General features: G+C 38.7%; 1 protein-coding gene and 1 long non-coding RNA gene across 2 annotated transcripts in view; one reads left to right on the top strand and one right to left on the bottom strand.

Moving 5' to 3' along the window:
• Positions 1 to 4,601, bottom strand: part of ZNF385D (zinc finger protein 385D) — a 358,005-nt gene extending 353,404 nt beyond the window's left edge. Inside the window, exon 1 of the mRNA XM_054019980.1 lies at positions 4,221 to 4,601. Within this exon, the coding sequence (XP_053875955.1) occupies positions 4,221 to 4,230 (10 nt within the window). The 5' untranslated portion in view covers positions 4,231 to 4,601. The remainder of the gene's footprint in view (positions 1 to 4,220) is intronic.
• A 673-nt stretch (positions 4,602 to 5,274) lies between these two features.
• On the top strand, positions 5,275 to 19,577 carry LOC128832517 (uncharacterized). The gene is made up of 3 exons (XR_008443990.1): positions 5,275 to 5,318; positions 15,650 to 15,675; positions 19,522 to 19,577. It is a non-coding gene; the product is annotated as an uncharacterized LOC128832517 (long non-coding RNA).
• Positions 19,578 to 19,990: the final 413 nt, after the last annotated feature.

Here is a 19,990-nt window from a genome sequence, read left to right as displayed (position 1 = left end):
TTTGTCTACATTTTAACAGGCAACAATTTCCTAATGGAGTTAAGAATGTCAAGAATGGACACTTTTGCCTGCAGACGAATAAAATGAAGTGTTTATGTTAAATAGATTCCCCAACTTTACTTGCTTAAAAAAAGAACAGACTGTTCTGTGGCCCAGGAGTGTTTAATGAGCTAGATAATGGGTTATTTTTAAAGGTTACCCCCCCCTTCTAGTGGTCTTGTTGTAGATGGGACTGAAACCCTGCTGAGTATGTTATGGCCAAATCCTTATTCAATGTTGACCCTATCCTTACATTGACATCAATGATATGTTGATGATGATTTTAGGATTTGGCCTATAGTGGGCAGCATTAAAGGAACACCAGCCTCTTCGGAATCATACTTGGTCTGAAAGTTTCTTACCTGCTATAATTACAAGTAACACTAACAGAAAGAGGTTAGAGAGAAAAAGAGCTTCTCTATTTTTTCAAGTTGCTTTCTTTGCTAATTTGACAGGACTTTGAATATAGTCTGTTTCACTTTCCCCCTTGCATAGTCAGCCTGTTGTCTCTGTTATATCTGTGTGCCTTAGGGGAGAGTTGCAGACTGCAGTCTCAGAGCACACTCCCTTGTGGCATGGCATGGAACTACAGACATTTCAGTTCCCTTCTGGTTCTCCCAATAACTTTTCTACAGCTCAGAATAGGGCAAGTAACATCCCCCTTTCCTTAGGGTCTAATTTATCAATTTTTTTTTAATATAGACTCTTTTGAGCCTTCAGGTCCAAACCTTCCTTTTGAGGGTCTCCAATTCACTTTGCTCCAGGGCTTCAGGTACCCAATACCCTCACTCCCACCAGTTCCTTCTGACCTGTGGAGTTCTGCCAGTCCCACTGAAGCTCCTGGCCTCCCTGGAGAGTCTTTCAAATAGGTGTCCTGCTCTGGCCCTGGACACTCACACTTTTTTTCCTTTGGGTTCAGGGAACTCACAACCCTCCTTCCTGGGGCTGTACTGTGATTCAAGCAGACTTCCCTAGCCCAGCAGTTCAGGTCCCCATTCCAGGGACCTACTCTCCTGATGCTATGCTCCAAGCACAGTGTTTGACTGTCACACACACCCTCCTCCCCAGTCACCTCACAGCTTGGTTTTATCCTGTCATTCAGGAGGTAGCCATTTTATTAACACCTGGCCCCCATTCCCAATTTGTCTGCTGATCCCTTGAACATTTGTTTTCTTAAAGTGACCGTGTAATGGAACTGGGGCTGGCCAAGCCCCACTGGCCTTTAATGGGAACAAAATCATCCTGGTACAAGAAGAAAAAATTAAAAAAAAAAAAAAGTAAAATATGAACCATGTCAAACTGACAGTGGGATACAAAGAAACTACTTTAAACTTCGTTTTTCAAATTAAGTATAGTTCAAATGTGTCCCCCTGGAACATAGTCATTTAAAGGGATAAAATGAAGCGGCAATATTTTATGGACTGCTATGTAAAATGAGAAGGTGTTTATCTGAAGAGGAACAGTCTATGCCCACACTGTCAAAATAATAGTTTCTAAGATGGTAGGAGCTTCTACTGCCAATTTTTTGGCCCACAAACACTCTAATGTGAGCACAAACTTCATTTGTACATAAGAATCAGATAATTTTGTTTGAAAATGTAGCCCTAAAGGCTTGTTCACATTTGAATAAACTCTTATCTTAGAGCACTATTTAGTATTCCTTACTCACTTGTTAATCCTCAAAATGCCCACTGAACTCAATGGGAGTTGAGTGACTAAAGGAATGCTGAACAGGGCCCTTAGAGACTGTTAAAAATACTCTGTACAAGAAATTATTACAGGTTATGTTTGCTGCAAGGCACTGTGTTTGTTTTTCTATTATTATGAGGAGAAATCAACAAGCAAAGCTTAAACCTTTCAAAGGAATGATGCAATGATGCCTTCAGTAAATGCATGTAGCAATAGAGGTACATCTATCATGATTATTGGTTTATCAATAGTATTCTTGATGTACTGTTTTGTACATGGACTTTTAAAATGCAAAGCATGCCAAAAAACATTTGAAAGGAATAGGGAAATCAACTACTTGCTGAATTCCTTTTAAACATAAATGTACACACAGGCTTGCATGGCTTTAAAAACTATAATCTTATTTCATTTTAGTAAGTCTTGCTTATTTCCCCCCTCCACATTTTAGTTTAGAGAGTAAATAATAATCCTGGTTCCACTGAAGTGGGAGGAGCTTGCCACTGACTGAAATAGGGCGAGGATTTCATTCCAGGTTCTTCCAGGTGAGTAGCCTGGTTTTTCAAATTGCTGAGTTACTGTAGCTGGCAGAAATAGACCACTGTAGAACAACTTTGGAAAGTGGCATGTTGTCTAGAAAGCCAATAAAGTGTCATATCTTTAAAAAGAAGTAATTCTATCCACTTGAGACTTAAAACAGCTTTTCTAAGAAATGAATGATATTATTTCTATTTTACTGGGGGGGGAGGGAAGAGAGAATCTGAGGTGAGCATGACACTTCTATTTGTTTCCTTTTCTATATAACTATGCATGAGTAATGGTCTCTTTTAGGCTCTGATCTACATTACAGTTTCCAGTGAGTCAACCTTCCATCCTATAAAATGATACAAATAGAATTCAGGGAAATCATCTATAAGCCACTGTAGTTGTTTAAGGATTTAATAACTGTGAGTGATTATTTGTAACTATGTGTATGCATGCAAATTCAAAGACAACATAAGCAAGAATATAATTTGTTTCTTGATTTATGATATTTTCTGGCAGTGCTTCAACATACAATGCATATATGGGCAAGTGGGACATCAGGTATGCAGAGTTGCTGACAGCAGTATGGTCTGTGGTAACATGATTTCTTGAATAAAGGACAGTGGTAAGTCAAATCTATCAAAAGTTATCTCTACTTTAATATTTCAAAATGTCAAAGACACCACCAAAAACACTCTGGGAAAAATAATAAAACTTTGCTCTAAAATTTCTGTTTATTGGTATATATTTTACTAAGAAATTGCTTTATAGATCTTGAACTTATGGTCTAAAATTCAGGTCACACTTGTTTTGCTCACTCTCTTAAAAGCATCATTCTCGCAAAAATGTTTCCTTGGAGTTCTCAGTATTTTTCTAGGTAATTATTTTTGTCTCTATTTCCTGGTAGAGTGGTTGAGTTATATTCTGGGCATATCTCTGGAATGCAAACACAGCAAACATGCATAGCACACCAAGAGGAAAAAATATCAAAGAAAAAGATTCAATTTGCTGCTGATGAGCAGTATGATTAATAAATTCAGTGATGTAGCAATCTTCTTTTAGTGACTATTACCATTTAGCATTAGAGTCACTCTTCTGAATGTATATATGTACTGGATGAGTGACCTGTATTAATTTATCAAATGTAGAGTTTAACATGTATCATTCACCTTCTGAAAGCATTATTCCATAAAACTAATTTACGTTTGCTGGTTATCAGTAACGTTCCTGGGGAATTTTATGTGTCCTGAAATTTTGGGAAAGTGATTATATTGGTGATAATACAGTACAAATACAAAAAGAATGCCATCATATGTACAGACAATATAATCTTACATTAACTATACTAACATATAAAACTCAGTGCTGAAGTACCTCTATTTCTGAGCCAAATTTAACCTTTGAAGTGATTATGATCCAAATAGCTATTGTACTGTACACAATAAGAATTTGTATACTACAGTTGTAGCTTTTACTAACAAATCTGCCCAATCTTCCTTCCCAGATTCAAGTAGACAGTCAGGAAAAGAAAAAGTAAACACATCTAACAGAAATTTAAGCATGGCAGGTTAATGCAACGTGGTGGTCACAGTAAGCCCCTGAAAGACTGGTCTATTTTGTTGCATATAAAAATACAAAGAATTATTAAACAGTGTTACATTCCATGACAGAGACAATGATTGTGTTGAAAATTCAATCAGGTTTCCTTGTCAGTCTAATAATGAGAATTTTAACATGCTCCTGCCAAAAATCAGTGAAGCATAGTATTGCATTCAACAAACAGACTAAAGCTAGAATCTAATTCTCTGGCTCAGAACAGAAAATATCTTAACTGTTACACTTTGGTTTATTTTTGTCTGCATCCTATACTGAATGAGTTAAGAAAAATAACATTAAAATGGATTAATGAGGAACTATATATTTTTCAAATTCCTGTGCTTTTCTTTTTATAGTCTAGCACATTAACTTACCCAACAGCATTGCACTCACTGCTAATGAAAAGAAAGCAGGCAGTACAAATCTTCTTAAGCCTCCCGTGGCAAAAAAACTATTACAGAAATGAATAGAAGAAAGTCTCTTGAGCCTTTCCTTTGCCTGCTTGTTTTACAAAAGGCAGTTAGGATCACACTGAGAAGTGTCAAAGCTGAATAAACCACTAGCAATTGGGTGTATACCCTTTGGGCAGTTAGTCCTTCATAGATGATGATTCGACTTTGTCCAAAAACCAATATGTGAGAAACAATGCAGAATCTACGAGAGACTGTAGCCAAGCTTAAAACTGTAGACAAAGAAACAGTTTGCTTCTAAAGGTTTGCAAGGGAGGGCTTGTCACAGAACATTAATTCAGGCAGCCTGAAATTACATCAAACCAGTGCATCTAAATACTGTTAATCTGCAGCTTTTCTCGATGCATTTTAAGAGCAGTTCAGCTGCAGTGTGGTGGAGCCTCTGGGCTTATAGTGTAGCTTAAGAACATGGGAGCTGTCTGCTCTCCCATTTCACATTAAAATGCATACTTAGCACTTAGAAAAGCATGTTGCAAAATATATTTTTCTCATGCTATGTTAGGAGCTGCAGCTGAGCATCGAACACTGGATTTTAAATAGTATGATTTAAAATTACTCTCTATGTACTGTACATGTACTTTTATCTAAAGGAAATGAGTTTTAAAATGATAAAATATGGAGAATTCTCTTTTGAAGATACCATTTACAGTATATTGGAGCCTACCAATGAAATAGCTAAAGAAGAACATTTATTGTAATGGGTATTGTTAGGAAATAAAATAGAATTTTTTCAAACTTGAATTTTCATTTAAACTTTTCTTATATAAATTTGAGTCTCTTTAAACTAGAATACCTGACTGGAAAAGCAAAATTTGGAATGAATAATTTTCCTTAGCATTTTACTCTACATACACACTGAGCATTTCTATTCTTAAGTGATTTGAAGTTTAATCCAACACAAACTTTAAAACAGATTTTAAATATTGGCTATGTTTCCTTTAATAAAAACAGGAATCCCTGTACAGCACATGGAAATCTGGGCTTTGAGTAGTGATAAATATGGTAAGTACTAACATCTATGAAAATGAAAGAAAATTCCACTTGATGGTAATGAGCTCCCCATCCCCCAGTCTTTCCTTTTGGCCATTCTCCAGCTTCTGAGAGCATCCATTAGAGATGATAAATTTCCAGCTTTCAAGTTTCAAATTGTTCTGAGGCTGCAGAATATAGAGACAGCATGCATAGATTTAGCATATTGGTTAATATGAGATGGGTCTGAGCCAAAAAGGATGGGCACAATGATGGTCCAAGTCATTTTTTTCATTTACCATGGAATATATTGAAAGATTACTCACGGTGACCCTAGAGACCGACTGGGCTATGGGCTAGTGTGTAAGGATAGCTTGGGCTCCTTCATGGCTCAATACTAATGCTTCCTTGCCCTGCTGAGCAGGGCTCTAAGCCATTCCTGTAACACTGGCACCCCTTTGTGTCAGTTTGAATGCAATTGTCTGTAGGGTTTTGCATTCACAATTTCCATTTCTCTACTTCTTTTATAACTCTTCCCTATACGTTACCTTAACTTGTAGTTTAGAAAGGTGCTATGCACTTTTACAAAAGTAGCATGTGCAGGACAGCAGGTCATGGAGAGAGAAACATTCATCTGCCTCCTCAATTGTCTTTGTTATATTGAGTGCACATTTACCGATGAAAGGCCTGATCCAAAAAATAGTGAAGTTAATGGGAGTCTTTCCATTGATTTCAGTGGATTTGGGGTTAGGTTCTAAAATTGACTGTTGATGCCTGGTTAACTGGTGGTGTACTGCACAGTGAAAATATCAAGTAAATTATCCTTGCCAGGTGGCCCTCACTGGCTGCTTCCAAATATTTATTTAATTTATTATTTATTTTGTTGGGTTTCTACCGCGACAAAAAGGGGTTATAAGCATCACTGACAAAAGTTAAATAGACAGAAATTACATTAAATCCCATCAGGTGACACAACTGAACCTCCTACTGAACATAAACCTCCCTATGCAGATAAAATTCCCATACTAGCTTTGGGGTTACTAGCTTTGCTGAAGAGTCTCTTTTCACTTGTTTGTTTCTGTCTTTTCTGGCCATGGATACAATTGCTATGATCACACGTAAAACACTTTTGAGATGCAGGACGTCATGAAGGTTTTATTCCAGCAGCAACATATGCCACAGTACTTGAAACATCTGGGATAATGCAATTGATTAGCACTCTGAGTTAGACTGGCTTTTTTCTACATAGTATTAGGCCACCATTATACCCTCATTTATTATTACACATGTATTCATTTTTAACTGAATTTCCCATTAGATCAATTTATTCAGACACATGTAGAGTTAAACAGCCAAGAATCACCAAATAGTTAGTCAAGGTGGGCCAGATACTTATTTGGTATAAATGGGTATTGCTCCATTGAATCTGTGAGGTTTCTGTTCCTGGAGCCATTTATCCTAAAACAGAGCCCTCTACACCAAGCAGGTCTCTTTAAAAGTAAGTTAACTTTACAGGCCCTCTGCTTTTTAAAAAACAAACAAAAATTCTCAGCACGTCCTTGTGGAAGAACAGCTTTGGAATACAATGTGCTATGGAGCCTTTAGTACAGTAGTACAAAAGAAGCTTTTGTGTATATAGAATAATCAGAATTTTAGTTTTTAATATTCATAGTACCGAAATAAAGGAAAATATGAAAAAATAAGAGATCAAAGCTGTTTCAACTCTAGGTTTCTATAAATATGCAGGTGAAGCATCTGAATATTAGGAAGTAATAGATTTAGATTTAATACAACAAAATTACGGTGGGGCAGTACTATACAAATAGAGCTTGACAAAATTTTCCATCTAAACTTGTTTCCAGTTCAAAATGGTGTCCTTCCCTCCCCCCCCAAAATAAACATTCTTTTCCTCCTAAATGTTCCATTTTTCAATGAAAAATCAACCCTCCCCCAAAATCAACCCTCCCCCAAAATTTAGGTTTTGACAATCTAAAAATGCATTATATATCTAAACCCAAGCTGTTTTTCAGTTTGTAGTCCAAGTTTTTTTCATTTTTTTTTAAATTTTCTTTCAAAACTGATGGCAGAATGTAGCTACCATTTTCCAATCAGTTCTAAACATAGATGATGACAGCAATTTTCTAAATGAAAAACAAACATTCCTAAGATATTTTATACAAGTAAATAATTGACAATGGTATCTGCAATTCTAAATCAACTACATCACACTCTTGCATGGTTGCAAGAGCAACAAGTGAAAGTTTGGTGGCCATATCTTTCTACCAGGCCTCTATATATCAGCATTAACCTGTCAAGCTACATGAGTTTTCCCCATTAACCCTGGAATCCACATGCCACACAAACTCTCTTTTTCATGAGATTCCTAATAATCATGGCCTGCCTTCCAATCAGTCTAGATAACTAGGTCCTTCTGTTTTATGGCAACATAAAATTATCCCAAGCTTGAGCAGCTGTATCGGCGCCAAAGGGCACAATTTCCTGGGTTCTATCAATACAACACCAGTGAATGAACACAGTTGTACCAAATGTGTCCTTAAACCACTTTTACATCCCTCCTCGGATGTCAACTGGTAGAGTTGCCCCAGCCCTAATGCCAGGGCAAATTGTTTCAGGATTAGTCCAACAAAGGAAATGGGAAACCAATAGTAAAGGGTTTCTTCTAAGCAGAAATCCATCCTACACAGAAATTATTTCCAAACCTGTAGATTGGTATTTTGTTAATTTAATTAATGGCAAAGCCAAAAACTGTACCACATTTTGAATAGTAATAGAGGTGGAAAAGGTAGCAATGCCCATAGTTGAGGTTACTTGCCACTTTCCATTATAAGCCCATGCTTTCTCTCTGACAATTTTGCCAAAGATTTAGACTGAAATTCTCCATGCTTGCTCTCTGCCTCAGGATGGCTTAAGTGTCAGCAACCATGCTCCAGTCATTTCTGAGCACAGGGATTTTTAAATTATTGAAGCATCACCATAAGATTTTATCCAGTTCCCTGCAATCTGATTGATTGAAGGTGTCTGATTTGCAGCATCAAGTTATTTTTAAAATAACCACATAGTATACCAGTCCCTGTACTCTGATTGCCTGAAAGTCATTATTAACCAATCAAAGTGCAGGAATTTGCATAACCATGCTGAAGTTATTTTTCAATAACTGCTTTGTGAATATGCAATTTTCTTTACTATGCAAATTTCACTAATATAGTCCCACTGCTCTGATTTCATCCTTTATTCAGAATTTTCAAGTTGTTTTCTAGCAAGAAAGCTGCCACCTGAAGTTCCCATTCCTCCAGTAGATGTAATATATATTTTAAAAAATCCAAAACTTACATGACAGAGCAAAAGTTCTAAAGCATATGAACTGAATGGAGTTTACTAAACAATTTTGTTGCTGATGTACAAGAGGAGATAGAATCCAGCTCATTCCATCTGAACTATGTTAGCTTCACAAGCCTAACAGGAGTAGAGTAGTAAAACCTTATTTTGTCACTAACATCAGTAGATACAACCCCAAATATTCACAGGGGCCAGAGCTGTTGAATAAGAAGTTTTCATTTTAAAGTAACTCTGCATTTTAAGAACCATTTCACTCAGCCTTCAGTCCTAGTCCTGCATCTACTACAATTAATGAAAGTTTTCCCAAGTGATCTTCCTGGGAACAGGACTGTGTCTTTTCTTGGATTCCTAGCACTCCTTACAAATCAACTATAAACTTGTCCATAGACTAATTGTCATGTTGTTTTGATGTACTATGTTTGTTTATTCTGGGAGAATTTATACTATGCCCAATACTTTTTCTTAGACAGATACACAAAATAAATTGTATCACAGGAATGCTTCGCAGCCAATTACATTCCATGTGTGCAAATAAATAATGAAACGCAAGGTTATAAATTGGAAGTAACACAATGGCCATATTGGATGAATTTTACAAAATTGCAACTTCCAGTACTATTCCAAGTCTAAAAGAATTTGCCAAGATATAAACTTCATCAAATATGTATGTAGTGGTTTCTTTCCTTATTACCTAAAACATGTGTTAAAAAGCTAGATATATGATTTGCGCTCCTGATGGGAGAATTGGTTGGGAACTCATGAATATGAATTGTAGCTCCGATGTCCAGAGCCAGAGAGCAAGTGCTTCAAGCAGCTACAAGAATGTCTCTGGATCATTGTGATTTTGGCCTGTGTAAGGAGTACAGGATTTAGCCCAAATATCAAATGGGAAAATTAATATTTACAGTAGAAAATTTTGGAAAGTCAGCATTTTCCAATCACTGTCACAACTTCTATGGGTCCTATATCCTATCCTAAGAACTGCATATGGAAAAAACTGTGATAATCTCACATACCACTTGGTAACTACTGGGAAAGGTATGCGAAGCATTGTACTTAGACCATTGGGATTGTGTGAGGGATTATTTACAGAGTTTTGCAAATATAAGGGTTATATGTGGGGTGGTATTTTAAAAACAGGAACAACGAATATATACCATGGCTTTCCAGTTGCATGAAATATTTTGCTTTAGAACAACCATGAACAACTGCAGTCAATTATGCTCTGGAGTTGTGAAGTCTGACAGAACGTGTCAAGACTTGTTAGCTTATTGTCAGAAGGCATGGACACTCCTCATCCTGAATGATAAAAATATGCCCACTTAGGCTCACACTGAAGGGTAAACCACAATTTCCATAGGAAACCAAAACTCTTCCAAGTTTAGGAACCAAAGGTGCTGGAATTGGAAGTAATATTCAGAACCAGGCCACTGTATAGGCTCTTATTCTAAATGTGTATTGTTGTCAGGGAGTGGAAAATTTGAGATGATCAAAGCAGTTCATGTGAGAGATCAAGGGGTAGTATGCATTTAACTCCAAAACAGTTATTCCAACATTAGGTTGTGATCCTCTCAGATTTCGCAAGCTAAAGAGAGATGAATTCACTTAATAGTTTCAGCTAAAAAAATATATGGGGGGAGGGGATGTGATGCTAGTGGTGAAGGATAGGGAGATATTTATGACCTTTATCCCAGTGGTTAGAGTGCTCACGGGTCCAATTACTGTTCATTGTCATTCACAATAGCAAGTCATAGTCATTCACAATAACAAAGAATAGTCATTGGACCCAGAAAAGAGTAAGAGCTTGGTGGTTAGGCTACTGATGTAGGATGGGGAAGCCACAAGTTCCAATCCCTGCTCCAATGACTAATTATTTAAACAAAGTGGAACAGCTTGAACAAGAGAAATTGAGAGAGACCAGGCAGCAGGGAGTTCAACCTGGGTCTCCCACATCCCAGGTAAGTGCTCCAAGCACTGGGCTAGAGGCTATAAAGGGAGGCCACTATCTCTGCTAGGAAAATAGGAAAAATCCATTTCAGATTGATTTGGTTGAATTTAAATGGAATTTTTTCAATTTGCCAATTTTTTCATAATATTTGGATAGAAAATTTATATATATAAAATATATTGGAATTTCCAGCAAACCAAAAAAATCAGTTACCTCACCCAGCTCTAGTCATGACTAGAGCTGGCCAGAAAACAGTAATTACATTGCATGGAGGATTCAGATATTTCATATTTGGTTTTGCTCAAATTAGAACGAAAAACCAAAATTTTGAAATTCTCTGTAAAACAGATTTATTGTTCTCCTCCCAGTTCTACTGGGAGCACCGGCTCCAGGATAGTCTACCTGGAGCAGAGGACCCTGGAGTCCTGGGACCTGAGCTATGAGGAGCTGCAAGCCAGGTGGGCTGCCCAAGAGCCAAATGGGCAAGCTGGCAGGAAACCAGACAGGTTTCCAAGGAAAAGTTAGGAGTGGGGCAGCCTGCCAGGTGGGCAGAGGGGGACGCGAACAGTCCAGGCAGCCTCAGAGCCAGGTAATCCAGCAGATGGAATTCCCTGTTCCCTGGCAGTCTCGGGAGCGTATTTCATTTTGGAAACATCAAAATGTAATTCTCCCCCCTCTGCCGCCCCACCAAAAACTCATCTTGCAAACTCATTTTTCATGGGACAGAAATTCTGTTTCGTGGCCAGCTTTAAATTGTAACTCATTAGAATCTCATAAGTATACCACAAAAAAAGTGTTTGTAATTAAGAGTCAAAATGCAAAAAAGTTACATCTACAATGACTCACTTATTCTGTCTACAGGAAATCCATTTAGCAGCTTCTCTGTTAGTCCAGCTGTAGTTATTTTTCAAGTCTAAAGATTCTCTGTAATATATTAGTTGCCAAAAAAGTAACTATTTACCATGTTCCCTATTTATACTGAAAATGTCCTTTTACAGAGTTCCCGGACCCAGCATTGTACACTTTAGCACAGCCAGACATTCAATATTTGTTTGCACAATGAATGTAATGTGTAAAAATACCTTCTGCCTCAAATTAAAATAATTTGGGAGAAGATAAAAGAACTTGCTTTTTTCTGTTTATGCATGTACCAGAAACACAATGGTCAAAAAATATTCACAACAGGAAATCTTGTATGCAGTTGTTTAGATCAGAAAATCTACAAGAGAGAGAAGATGAAAATAGCAGTTCTATCCTTACTGTGACTAATACAGCTAAGCTTCAATAATCTCTTTGTTATAATTAGTAGAGTTGGTCAAAAAAAATCTGACAATTTTTTTCATCAAAATTGACACATACCATAGTATCCAAACATGTGAGTCAGACAAAATTTCATTTAGGAAAAAAATTAAAAAATAAGCATTTTGATAAGGCCAAAACATGCCGCTTAAGCCTTTTGGAATGAAATGCTCTTTGTTTCAAAATGACTATTTCAAAATCTTATATTATAAATTACAAAAAAAGTAAAATAAAAAAAAAACATTAAAATCAAAAGAAGTGTTTTGATTGACTAGAAATGAACTTTTATAAAATATTTAATTTCAGGGGAGATTTCAAAATTTTGCCTTTTTGTTCTAATTTTTTTCAAAATTTCAGAATTTCCTGTGGAACACAAATTCCAGGTCCTTTAAAACTTTCCAGGAATTTAGTCATTTTCTTGTCATAGAGTTTTATAGAATGTATTGCTATTTTTAAATAAATAAATAAATAAGCACTTTGCACAAGAAACAACAGAATGGGTTGGAAAGGGAGAAGTCCATCATTGAGAAGGACATGAAATAATGGAGAAATAGTATTAAATGTATTCTATTTGGGGAATATTTGTTGGGCAAGTTGTGAAATATATCACAACTTGAGATGGTGATTAGCCATGGATCAGAACCCTTACAAATGGGTATTGCATATTCATAAAATAAATATAGTCATAAGTATATGCGGAGGTCAGGTGGGAACCCAAGAGCAGTATAACTCAGGTAGAGCACTGCCTGCAGGAGACACAATGTCATTACAACTCAGGAAGCCCATTCCGAATGTATTTTGAAGGCCCAAAAGTACCACCAAATACAAACCCAATACCCTATTACTGAATTCTACATGTGCCAAGAAGCTGGGGCTTGACCTTTTCCCCAAGCGTAAGGTGTGGGCTTTCTGAAAAATAATGGCTCTTGCTGTTCCCTAGAGGCAGATGCCACCAATTCCCCCCTCAAAAAAGCCTGTACCATATCTTTGCCAAGCTGCAAAACCTTCAAAGAGCTCCAAGGCTACTGATTAAGTGTCTGCTAGTGCACACTGGGCCAATTTCAGTAGCAGCAGCAACATCATTATCTGGCAGATAACACTGCATATGTGGATGAGAAGAAACACAACATATTGGAGAAGTTGCATGCTGTCATGGAAGCAAGACATACCAATGCTCTCACTCAGGTTCATGGCCTCACAGAAGGTGCAACGTAGGAAGCAGACTGTATGTGATAGTCATACTCGTTCATGCAGTGCCTGAATCTGCATGTGACGATATTCTTTAACGGTAAAAGTGAGTGGCGTCCTCTCCAAAGCCTAAAAGATCTATGCCAACTTCAGCAGTCTTACATTGTGTTATCTGAGAGCTGCAGTCAACGCACAATCTTCTCTGCAACCAGATAAAGCAGGAGGTGATAACTTAGTAGAATTCCACATTCTGTGTATTGTGCCCATACGTAACTGTAGTGACTGTCAGAAAAGACACGTGCAATTCTGCAAGTTTGATAGCTATTGTTAAGTGCCAGGGACTTTTTTTAATTGAGTTAAATATATGTATTATTGTTTTATTACTATAACAATTAGCCAAAGGTAAAAGTCCTCAACTGTAAATTCAACCACCACTAAACGAAGCAAAACAGAGAGATTACATCCATTGGTTCAAGTTGGAATTTTTCTTTTCCTTCCACATTTATGAATTAGGCTTTTGAGGATGAGCTGTTATTTCCTTTGGTACTCTTACTTAGTTTTTTATTTCTTTTTGGCTTGATCAAATGATATTGCTGGTGTTACAATCATTTCAGTGTTCAGAATTATGTGTCAGGCCTCAAAAAAAATCATGCACTAGACTTCAAAATCATGAGTTTAAAAAAAAATGATGATTTTGGGGTCTTTAATTTGTCTTTTGATTTTTGAGCCTTTAGGGTAAAATCAAAAAAGTCAATAGAACTTGGATGATCTTTTTATGTGGTCACTCAAGCCAGGTGTGACTGTATTTGTTGCAAATACCATACTATATAAACTAATTTTTCAACAACAATTTTGACTATAAAAGTTAGTGGATTTCACTGCTTACGAAGGACAAAGATTTATATGGTTGGTTAGAGTAAAGCAGAAGGCATATGGTTTGTGTGGTCATAGGCTGAGTAAGACCCGAGTTAGAACATTTTGTCTTCCTCTTAAATATCCTTATAAAATTCCCAGAAAAAATGATATCTATGTGAGTGCTGCAGAGACCCAGGTGTGAGCAGTTAAAAATCCTCACAAGACGTGAACTGTTTGGGAAGAAAATGCTTATTTGTCTCTTTGTTGTTATGGGAACTACATCACACCAAAAATACCGTTAAACCCTTTTGGGGCAGTATCTTGCTACTATGTGAGGTAGCCACATAAAGGGAGGGGAGGGCAAAGCAGTGCCAGCTATGAGGCCAGCATATGAATCATACTAAACTAACAGAGAAGGCTAGATAGTTTGGCTGACTATTAGGTGCATTTTCTACTTCTCTTAAAAAGCATTTTCAGACCCTGGCTTGAATATGCTGCCGATGACACAACATATGTGTTAGCTGAATTATAGAACCACAGGGTTAGAAGGGACTTCAAGTGTCATCTGACTGGATTGGTAGAGACCATATCTCCCCTGGGATTTGAAATGTCAACCAGCATGGTAGGTAGTATCCATACTTCTGCTTCCAAGCATTAGTAAGCGCAACATTGCTGCTCAGTCACATGAGGGGAGAGGCTCCAGTACACGGAAGAATAAACAGAAGTTAATGGAATGAAAGTAAAGGAAAAATTAGTCCAAATGGAAAACAGTTCCTGATGGGAGATTTACCTTAAGCTGTGGACTAATGGTTGAAGCCCTAATCTCTTTGTGCCTTTTAAAATAGACTGGAAAAAAATGCAAGATGTATCGTAAGAAACTATCCAATCCTGGCACTGGGAATTGACTGGATTATAAAGTAGGCTATTAACATCTCTAATTTATATGACTGATCCTAAGAGTCCTATAAGAAACCCCATATAACTTACTAAGTTAAAGTGAGAGTATCTACCTCCTTTCATTTCTGCCTTCAGCCACGTTTAACAGATCTTGAATGTCTATACTTGGGTTTGTAACATCAGTGAAGTGAATTAAAGCAATTCTGAAGCAATATTTGGCCACTGCACACACAAGAAACTGGGAATTCTGTCAATAGTACTGTCAACACTCCAACATGTACACACCAAATGGAAAAATTAAACTGTCTTGTGTTTTCATACTTCTTCTTTAGATATATTTATAATGCTTGTAATTTTGTCTTTCATCCTTCAACTGAACTTCAGTAATTTAAAGTAAAAATATATATTTTAAAGCTATTTCCCCATCAAGGAAATTTGAGAGGTAACAACAACATAAAACAGTGTTGGGGATTCTCCCTCCTCCCCCGCAGAAAAACAGTTTGTTTGCCACTGGGGTAGAAAGAAACATAATGCAAGGTAAAGGTCTAACTTATGATACAATGCTTTTCTTCTTTCATCCATGCCAGAATGCCTCCGCTACTCCCTGTACAATAAAATTAGTGCTTCTCCCTTTTCTGGCTTAGCTCATGCCATTTCTTGTGATGAAATCTGTCAAATTATTAAGCAAGACTATATTTTTACTTTTGCTGCCACTGATTGCTATATATGTGTTCTGGTGATTTAATGCAACACATTATATATGACCTTTACGGCAGTTCAGTAAAATTTTTTTCCAGTTTTTTTATCTTTTCATTTTCAGCTTTAATTCAAAATGAATCCCAGAGGGTAAGTATTGAAGAATCAATGCCATGCACTATAATCCACTTCTCCACTCTGTGCTGTAATTTTTGTGTGTGCATGCACCATGTAAAAATTACCCTCCTGGAACATTCTGGAGGATATTTTTCATTTGAAACATAGTCATTATTCCCCACCACCACAAGGATTCATATTGGCTCTCTTACGTAAAAATCACTCAATTCACAAGCTGTTGTTCCATTACTGAGATGATCTACAGCACTTGCAAGTTTATTAGATGAGAGAGAAGAACAACAGACTCTTCTGTGCCCTTCTGTTGTTGGATAGCAGCAGAAGGGCCATAGGGCTCAGGCTGGCACAGTGCTGAATGCTCTTGGCCTGATACAGCAATATACTTGAGCATGTGCTTAGCTTTAAGCATGTGAGTGGTCCCATTGACTTCAGAAAGCTCATCCCCTTGCCAGAAGAGCCCATAATGTGGTACGGGGAAAGGACACAAAAGGGGTGGCTGTGCAGTAACTCTTTCTCCATGTAGCTGACTGCTGCCCTCTCTGCCAATGACTTTATTGCTGTGCTACCCAATCAGTACTGGGTCCCTGTTGTACATAGGAATCCATCATCTCTGCCCTAAAGAGCTTACAGTTAAATTTGAAATAAGACAGCAACAAGTGAGAAAAACAAACCAGTGTAGGGTTACCATATTCTCTGCCTCCAAATGGAGGACACTCCACGGCCCCCGGCCCCGCCCCCAGCCCCGCCCATACCCCCGCCCCAACCCCGCCCCCTCCCCAAAGTCTCCGCCCCCTCCCCTGCTTCCCGCGAACATTTGATTCGCGGGAAGCCTGAAGCAGGTAAGGGGGGTGTGGGGGGGAGGAGGCGCGGCCCCGGCCGACCACCCCCGGCCCGCCCAGCACTGCCGGCCCCCGCTGGCCCGGCTGACCGGCTCCCCGCCGGCCCGGCTGACCGGCTCCCCGCGGGCCCGGCTCCCCGCGGGCCCGGCTGACCGGCTCCCCGCCGGCCCGGCTCCCCGCCGGCCCGGCTGACCGGCTCCCCGCCGGCCCGGCTCCCCGCCGGCCCAGCTCCCCGCCGGCCCGGCTGACCGGCTCCCCGCCGGCCCGGCTCCCCGCGGGCCCGGCTGACCGGCTCCCCGCCGGCCCGGCTCCCCGCGGGCCCAGCTGACCGGCTCCCCGCCGGCCCGGCTGACCGGCTCCCAGCCCGGACCCCGGCCCGGCCCCGCGCCCCCGGCTCCCCGTCCGGCCCCGCGCCCGGCACTGCGCCCCTAGTTCCCGGCCCGGCACCATGCCCCCGGCCCCGCACCGCCGGCCCCGGCCGAGCACCACCCAGCCCTCCCGATTTTCCCGGACATGCCCGGCTTTTGGGGATTTCCCCCCGGATGGGGATTTGAGCCCCCAAAAGCCGGACATGTCCGGGAAAATCCGGACGTATGGTAACCCTAAACCAGTGAGAGTGGGGGTAGAGGAGGATGAGGGTAATAAAATAATATATTCACATAGCATATACCTAATGTGATGACTTGGAATCATTTGAAAGCTTTGTTGTTCTATTTTTTTGTTTGTTTGTTTTTGTTACTTTACAAAACTATGCATCCTATCCCTGGCAGCTGCTCAGCCTAACTATCTTTACCTGGCTGATTTCTTGTATGTTCTAAAACAGAAGAGGGTCTTGAGGAAAGATATGAAGAATAATAGGGTAGGATAGCCTTATGGAGTACTTCATTGGTGATGGTTCCTGCTGAAGAAGCAATGTACAAGAACATGCAGGGAGAAGCAGACAAATGGCATCATTGAAAAGCGGAATGGGAGGGAAGCGACCCAGTACGAAACAAGACCAGACAAGCAGGGAACACACAGAGTTATGAGGAGCCTTAAGACTGAGGAAAATAACCTTGAATTTGATATGAAAGAAACCAGGGAGCCCATTAAAGGGGAGACAGTCAGTAACTGTGATTTGTGTGGATTAGGGGTGGGGTGGGGAATTCAGCAAGATCAGAGAGGTTGCAATAACTAAGCCATAAGATGGTGAGGGTCTGCAGATGAATTTCAACTGATTTTTGCAACTTTTCCTTTTCCCCGGGTTTTTATATGGAAGAGGAACTTGGAATCTATTAAATAATGCAAGCTATCCCCCAGTCACTGTAGGATTTTTCCCTATTAATACTTCCAGTGCTTTATCCACTCTAGTGTATTAGGTTACTTTCTCTTACAAAATTCACCCTTCTTTTAAACTTACTTTCAATGCATTCACTTTTCATCCTTACAACGATTTGTCCCCAAAAGATAAGGAACCAGGTTGCAGATTAGTGACCCTCACCAGGGAATTCTAAACTGCGTAAAGAAATGAGAGATATGCTGCCTCAATTTCACTCCTAAAGTAGCATGTTATATGTAAGAGCAGCAAATCATCCGGCAAATTGTTCCAGTTTAGCAGACTGATGCTGTGAATCTGCTGTACTAAATACCCAATTCAGGGTGATGTGAGCTCAGATGAATGTGTCCACATCCCACAGTACCCCAAGAACTGCAATACTATGGCAAAATAGCTAATTTACCATGGCCTCTGACTATCATTTTTCATTTAAACTGTAAAATTCTATATAAAACTATCTTAAATAATTATGAAAATTTAAGTGAATCCTGTGCTAAAAATAATTATGGAAAGATACTTCCTTCTTCAGTGCTTTAGGCACATGTTTGTGTCTGTCATAGAGATGGTCCTCAGTAAGTAAACGAAATAAAATATTGCAGGATGTACTGGGACAACCTGTAAGTAACACTGTTGCAAAAAAAAAAAAAAAAAATCAAAGTACATTGAAAGCCATGGCTATTACAAACTGCACTACCTACTTTACCAAACACGAGCCAGTCACGTACACCCTGGTAGCAATGTACTTTATCGGATGGGAAGCTTGAAGCTTCTCTAATTTACAATTATTTAAGAAGATAGATGATGATATAGTGAAAAGGGTTCAGTGCAGTTGCCTCCTGCACAAAGCCTGAACAGCCTTTCTGCAAGGAATTTAAAAGGATTTCTGCTGGTCTCTTTCTCCCCTCTTGAGATTTTCAAAACACCATTTTCAAAAGTCGGTAGTGTTGAGTGTTTTTCACAATGTTTTTTACAAAGCTGCCCTCACTTGTACCTGTGAGTGTAACTGTTAGCCTATTATTTTTAAATGGGTTGGAGCAGTTTTCGGGGAAGGTGTTAAAATGGATTCTTAACTGGTAGTAACTGTCCTTTAGACACGTCATTGGGACATATCATGCACCCTTTTCCCATCAGAATGCCATTTTGTCACAGTTCCTCCTTTCCTGCACATACTGGTCAGAGGAGATGTACAAGATTAGTCAAGAGGAAGAGTTTTTTTTCAGCTGTAAGAATAATGAGAGAGAAGTTCATGATTAGAGCTGATTGGAAAATGGAATTTCTGTTCCACAATTTTCAATTGGAATGAAAAGTTGAAATTTTGAAATGAAAATTCTGAAAAAGAAATTGATTTTAATCTACTGCAATGTTTCATTTATAAAGTGTAAAATTGTTTCATTCTCAAAACTTGCAATATAAAATATAAAATACAATATTGTAATACATTAAAATTCAACATTATCAAAACAAGAGTTAAAAATTCATTTCAACTTTTTCCTGAGGAAAACTGTCAAAAATCAACACATTCCTATGAAACATTTTGATTTCAACAAAACTATTTTCCGACAGAAAACTGCTCTATTGAAAATTATTCAACTAGCTCTTTTTATGACAAAGTCCACATTGAAAATAAAATATTCTTCCTCCAGCAGAAGGCTGGAAGCTAGCTAAGGGCTTGACTGTGAGAATCATATTGCTTACTTGTCTTTTCAGTTTGTTTTCACTACTTTCAGACAAGGAAGGATGCTGTGATGACAAAGGAGATGCAGAAGTTGCCTTCAGTGAGGTAGCACAAGAGGCAGGAGACCAAAGTCTCAAATCCAGGAAGGAAATATCAACAGTGTCAAAGATGGCAAATAGAGCCAGTAGAAAAAAACATCAGAGAAGTTTAGCTTTGCTAGGAGACTTGGTATTGTATCATTACATTTAAGTGTCCACATCAGAGCCTGCAGTTCATTTGGAAAAAATTTCCCTCTTTCCTTCGAAGCGATAGATACTATATTGCCTGTCTGAATAAAGGGTTCTTAGATGTTCAGATCAGGTGTTCTATATTTGATTTTTTCGGGGGGTGGATGAAGAGTACTGTACATGTTTATTTTTATCATAATAGAAAGGGACTTTCTTTGCCTTCAACTACTCTTTGCACTACATTTTGTAACTTGAAATGTCATGAAATTTCCGT

This window comes from Malaclemys terrapin, chromosome 2, assembly GCF_027887155.1.
Source record: "Malaclemys terrapin pileata isolate rMalTer1 chromosome 2, rMalTer1.hap1, whole genome shotgun sequence".
In the NCBI taxonomy this organism is placed as follows: domain Eukaryota; kingdom Metazoa; phylum Chordata; order Testudines; family Emydidae; genus Malaclemys; species Malaclemys terrapin.
The sequence above is the reverse complement of the archived record's forward strand: the minus strand, read 5'-3'. Positions and strand labels throughout refer to the sequence as shown.